Source organism: Myotis brandtii, unplaced genomic scaffold (assembly GCF_000412655.1).
Source record: "Myotis brandtii unplaced genomic scaffold, ASM41265v1 scaffold136, whole genome shotgun sequence".
Classification (NCBI taxonomy): Eukaryota; Metazoa; Chordata; class Mammalia; order Chiroptera; family Vespertilionidae; genus Myotis; species Myotis brandtii.
The window spans coordinates 3,688,619-3,695,088 of NW_005354829.1; the positions used below are offsets into that span (position 1 = coordinate 3,688,619).

The following is a 6,470-nucleotide window of genomic DNA, read 5'->3' on the forward strand; positions in this document are numbered from 1 at the left end:
TTAGATATAATTTTTACAAATATAAGGCAATGAGAAGACAATGTTGGGAGATATTTACATTAAATCAGAACAGAAAAGGGCTTTCTAATTATAAACTTGGTAAGAGGAATAAAAAAAAATCCAAACCAAAAATATTCCACAAAAAGTGAAAAGAAGAGCAATACATTAAAAAAAAAATAGGGGAATCAACATAAAGAATGGTAAGCTCAAAAGGTGAAAGAGAAAATAAACAAATAATTCTTAGAGGGTAAATTTTAGTAGTTACCAAATATATGGAAAAAGCATGCCTTTAATAATATTTGTAATAAAATATATTAAAATTTTCTAATTACATCTGAAGACTGAGTGCTACAGCAGCCTCATATTCATCTTCATTCTCTGTCTCTGAGAAAGGGAAGAGATGCAGTTGTTGATTTATATTGTAAGATGCTATTGTTTTTAGATCTTAGGAAATTGATCCAGCTTTCTCTCTTCCTTTTCCACATGTATTCTCACTACATTTCTAGGCTCTTTTCTTCAGACCTACCATTGTATTTGACTTTGTCGTAGATGTTTGTCTTGACTTTCTTCTTTGTTCCCTTTTCCTGGCTTTATTCCTACTTCAGTCTATGATTGAGAAGGAAGGCTGCATAGTGTAGGGATTTACAGCATAGGCTCTGGAGTAAGCCTACCTGGGTTCAAATCCTCGCTCTACTAACTGGAGGTCAAGTGAAACCAAGGAGAATATTTTACATCTTATTATCCCCCTCTATAATGTGGGAACATTTTAGGAGATTCTCTTGTTGTTGTTGTTGTTGTTAATTCTCACCCAAAGATAATTTTCCATTGATATTTAGAGAGAGTTGAAGGGTAAGAGGGAGACAGAGAGAGAAAAACATCCATGTGAGAGAGACACATCAATTAGTTGCCTCCTGCATGCACCCCAACCTGGGCTGGGATTGACCCTGCAACCAAGGTACATGCCCTTAACCGAAATCAAACCCAAGACCCTTCAGTCCATTCACTGAGTCAAACCAGCTAGGGCAGGAGATACTCTTTATATGGGGTTGATATATGGCTCAAATATGTCATTATTTATGTATTGCTTAGAGCAATATCTGGCATACAATAACCGCTGTATAAATAAGGATCAAAATGCATTACATTTAAAAAATATTTTGCATAGATAATCTGTTATCTTCCTTTTAATGCTTACAGCGTCTTGTAATACAGAAGTATTTTTATATAAACATATTGATACTTCTTTCTTGATTTTTAACTTTTCTATAGCAATAAATATTTTATTAGCCAAAATCATAATTTTATTCTAGCATATTTATTTTTTATATTTAAGTATTTTATGCATAAGTTATGTTGATTACAACTTTATTGAAATATGATTCTGATACTATAAAATTAACCGCTTTAAAATGTACAATTTAGTGGTTTTAGTATAGTCACAAAATTTTGCAGCCATCAGCTATCAAGTTTAGAACATTTCCATCATTCCAAAAAGTATTCCATATCTTTTAGCAATCATTTTTCATCTCCCATTTCTTTCTCTACTGGTAAACATTAATTTATTTTCTGTCTCTATGGGACTGGGTTATTCATGTGGTAAGATATATCAGAACTTTATTCCTTTTTATTGACAAACTAGAGGCCCGGTGCACAAAAATTTGTGCACTGGGGGGGAAGAGGGGGGGGGTCCCTCAGCCCGGCCTGTGCCCTCTCACAGTCTGGGACTCCTCAGGGGATGATCACCTGCTGGCTTAGGCCCGCTCCCCGGGGGATTGGACCTAAGATGGCAGTCAGACATCCCTCTGGCAGCCCGGCAGCCCTTGGGGAATGTCCACTTGCCAGCGGGGAGCAGGCCTAAGCTTCAGTCAGACATCCTTAGCGCTGCTGAGGAGGCAGGAGAGGCTCCCACCACCACTGCTGTACTGGCATCCATCAGCCTGGCTTGTGGCTGAGCAGAGCTCCTCCCATGTGAGAGCGCCCTGACCACCAGAGGGCAGCTCCTGCATTGAGCATCTGCCCCATGGTGGTCAGTGTGTGTCATAGTGACCAGTCATTCCCAGTCGTTCTGCTGTTAGGGTCAGTTTGTATATTACCCTGTTACTATATAGGATAGAGGCCTGGTGCATGGGTGGGGGCCGGCTGGTTTGCCCTGAAGGGTGTCCCGGATCAGGGTGGGGTCCCTCTTGGGTGCCTGGCCAGCTTGGATGAGGGGCTGATGGCTGTTTGCAGCTGGTCACACCCCCTTCAGGGTGGGGGTCCCCACTGGGGTGCCTGGCCAGTCTGGGTGAGGGGCTGAGGGTCGTTTTCAGGCTGGAGGGTGACTGAAGCTCCCAACCTCTCCTTTTTTTCTTTCTTTATTTTTTATTCTGGGATTTATTTACCTTCTATGGCTGTCACTGGAGCTGAGAGCCAGCTTTAGCTCCGAGGCTCAGCTCCAGCTCTGAGACCTCGACTGCTGAAAGCAGGTATCTGGGCTTTGTTTAGCTTCTATAATTGAAACACTGTTGCAACTCCAGCTCTGAGGCCCGGCTGGCTGAAAGCAGGTCTCTGGGGTTTGTTTAGCTTCTATAATTGCAACATTGTTTCTTAGAGTGCAGCTCTGAGGCCGGCAGCGGCAAGCGGGGAACCTTGGTTTCCTCCATCATTGGAGCAAGCAAGCCTCCTGTTCGCTTCAGTTGCCTGGCTGCTGGCCGCCATCTTGGTTGGCAGTTAATTTGCATATCACCCTGATTAGCCAATGGGAAGCATGTCGGAGGTATGGTTAATTACCATGTTTGTCTATTATTAGATAGGATAATATTGTATATAAATATGCCACTATGTGTATATCTATTCATCAATTGATAGGTATTGAATTGTTTTTACTTTTTGATTATTATAAGTTAATGAGACTGAATATCTGTGTATAATTGGTGTGTAGAAATATTTTTTGTGTGTTTTTTGCTGTTGTTAATCCTCACCTGAGGATATTTTTTTTTCCATTGCTTCTTAGAGAGAGTGGAAGGGAGGGAGGGAGGAAGGGAGAGAGAGAGAGACAGAGAGAGAGAGAGAGAGAGAGAGAGAGAGAGGAGTTACATTGATTGGTTGCCTCCCGCATGTACCTGGAACCCAGGTACATGCCCTTGACTGGGAATCAAACTCGTGACCCTTTGGTGCGTTTTTTGGTGTATGCCTAGGCATTAAACTGTTAGAGACATGATGACCCTTTGTTTAACTCTTTAAGGAACCGCCAAGCTATTATCCAAAGAAGGTGTACCATTTAATATTCTTACCCAACAAAATTTGAAGATTCCAGTTTTTCCAAATGCTCTCATACAATTGTATTGTCAGGGTTTTTTTTGTTTGTTTGTTTTGTTTTGTTTTGTTTGCCAGTCTAGAAGATGTAAACTGGTATCTCATAGTGATTTTTATTTGCATTTCCCCAATGACTAATAGTGCTGAACACCCTTTTATATGCTTATATTGCCCATTGCAAATTGTCCATTGTAAAACATTTTTGAGAGATAGCTGTTCAAATCCTTTACCCATTGTTTTAATAGGATTATTTATGTGTTTAATTTCATGGTTCATTATATATTCTGGATACAAGAACCATATGAGACAGATAATTTGAGAATTCTCCTATTCTATGCAGTAGTTTTTATATTTATTTATTTATTTAGTTAGTTAGTTAGTTAGTTACTTAGTTTAATGATAGTGTTCTTTGGGGAACAAAAGTTTCTAATTTTGATGAAGTATAATTGATCTAATTTTCTTTAGTTTGCTGCACTTTGTCATAGAAATCTTTGCTCGGTTGTCTTAGTGGTGAGCTAAAGATCAGACAGAGATTTAATTAAATACCTTGAATCAGTAAATCCTCCAGACTTTGCTGAGGTGCTCTACTTCCGTTTATTGACATGTGTTGAATGCTCCTACAAGCATTAACAAGTCTGCGTTAGTCTTCACTAAGGTCAGTCAGAGATGAGGGATTAGGGATTCTGGTCATGGATACAACCCTGAACATTTGTATGGTCTTCTGTCTTCCCAGGAATACACAGATCTTTTTAAATCTCCCTGTGGACATCCCATTGGTTTTTTCTTTTACGTTTATGTTGTTGTTGTGGTGCCTATTGTTATCCACAACTAGTAAGTAGCTCCATGTTAACTGATTTTTGTGTGTTTTGTTTGTTTGTTTTTTTAATAAAGGCTTATGGGTAGAGGCCTTTACCCAGATGAGGTCTTGGAGAAGTTCTAAACTTGTTCTCAGCCCTCAGGTGTTTGCTAGGATGATGAGTTAAGAAGCTGGTGGGTCAAGACTTCCAAAGCAGCTGTGGAGAGAGGGACGACACAACTCCCACCATTTATGGAGATTCAGCTTCTTTTTTTTTCACCAGGTTTTTTGTTTTGTTTTGTTTTGTTTTTAGAAATAATTGACATACATACATACATACATACGTACTACATACATACATGGTTTGATTCACATATATTGTGAAGTGATTACTACAATTTGTGGTCTGTGGATTGGTGTGAGCTTTTGCCTATTTCCAGAGTTTTAAAAAAGTTGGTTTTTACAAATTTGCCAATCTATCCATTGTTTTCATGGAAGAAAACACTTTCCAGTCTTTACTGTTCCAAAGTTGTTTTTTAGATTTTATTTTGACAAATAAGTGAGATTTTTTTCCCTTTCTTTCTTCCAAAGTGTTTATGCAATTATTCCCATAGCTTTGAAATATTATGGTAAATGTTTTCTAATATATGGATTGTTTTTGAGTTTTAAAAAATCCTGTTCTATCAATATAGCTATAAATTTTATCTATGACCACCCTGTTTAATTTTTTTCTGGATAAATATATAATTAAAGGATATAAAACAAAAGGAACAATTACAAGTGTGAATAATGTAATTAAGATCTCTTGTTTTAGCTACAACTAAAAAAACATAGTATATCTTTATTCATTGAAAATGTAAACTGGATTAGAAAAAAATATGTGGAAATTGAGTTAGTTTACACATAAACTCATATACTTCATATAAATACTAAAAAGTTACGTTTATGAGTGAGATTATACATTTTAAACAAAACACGTCTTACAAAAGTGGTAATTACTGGTCTACCAACTTTATAGGACTTACAGTGATTATTTTGATAATTTAAAACAATATTTTACTCTATTTACTTTGCTCCTGAGTACACTTTTTAAAATTGTTTAAAAATATATTAAACACAAACAGGTCACTTTTAAATTTTACTTTTTTTTCCTATAGGACTTTGGAGATGATGGATCCTTGTATATTACTAAGGTTACCACAACTCACATGGGCAATTACACCTGCTATGCAGATGGCTATGAACAAGTCTATCAGACTCACATCTTTCAAGTGAATGGTAAGAATTGTGGTATTGCTATAATTACTTTTTGCGCTGCTAGATATTCAAAGAGTATTTTAGTGGACTGGGAAGGTAAGGCTTCATTTTTAAGTCTTTGGACTTACTGTTAATGCAAACCTTTTTTTCAATTAAAAATGTGTTTGAGTTGAATAAATACTGTAAGCTGTACCACTTTTCTCATCAGGAATCATTGTGAAGTATCTCATTCTAACTAAAAAATTAAAACAAAGAAAATTGAAATTACCTTTTAAGTTTAAGAATATCAACAAATAAGCAACCATATAAATTTTAGAAACTGAAAAAAGAAACATTTAAAAATGTAATCAGATCATCTATTTCATTTATCTTATTAATGATATAGAAAACTGTTATTATCTATAGCAAATTTTATACTCTTAATGGTTAATTTGATGGCTATGAATATTCACCAAGTAAGCTGATATCATTCTTGTAATTCAAGCTTTGTTTTCTTTTGACTTAATTCAAATTTTAGTTATTTAGTTGAATTGGTGATATATGATTGCATATTTGATTAATACACACTGATTCATTTTTATACTAATAAAATATATATTTTAATTAAACTTGTGATTTATAAAATGAAGGCAGAAACTCCCTTGGCTCCTAATAAAGGCATAATGATGTCTCAGAGCTCTCTCTTCCCAACTATCAGTCTTAATATTATGAATTAATTAAGAGAAATTCAATACATTAGTCTCCCTTTATCTGCAGAGAATAGACCCCCATTGGGTACCTGAAAGCACAGATAGTACTGAACCCTATATATACTATGTTCTTTCCTATACATACCTATGTTATAGTTTGATTTATAAATTAGGCCCAGTAAGAGCTTAACAATAGTAACTAATAATAAAATAGAACAATTATAATAATATACTATAATAAAAGTTATGTGAGTATGGTCACTTGTTTCAGGGTTTCCCTTGTTGAAGTCTTTGTATAGGCTCAGTGTTTACATATGTCTCCTTTTCCCCCAGTTGACCCCAGTCTCCCAGCCATTCCCACCCTGGGAAAGCCCCCACCTCCCCAGTATCTGTGTCCATTGGTTATGCTAATATGCATGCATGCAAGTCATTTG

At 36.3% G+C, this 6,470-nt stretch overlaps 1 protein-coding gene across 2 annotated transcripts in view; it reads left to right on the forward strand.

Annotated features, from left to right (window-relative positions):
• FSTL5 (follistatin-like 5) overlaps window positions 1-6,470 on the forward strand; it is a 592,573-nt gene that overhangs the window by 441,149 nt on the left and 144,954 nt on the right. For both annotated transcript variants that reach the window (XM_005860522.2, XM_014534995.1), the window contains exon 8: window positions 5,248-5,368. In XM_005860522.2, coding sequence (XP_005860584.1) covers window positions 5,248-5,368 — 121 coding nt within the window. The remainder of the gene's footprint in view (window positions 1-5,247; window positions 5,369-6,470) is intronic.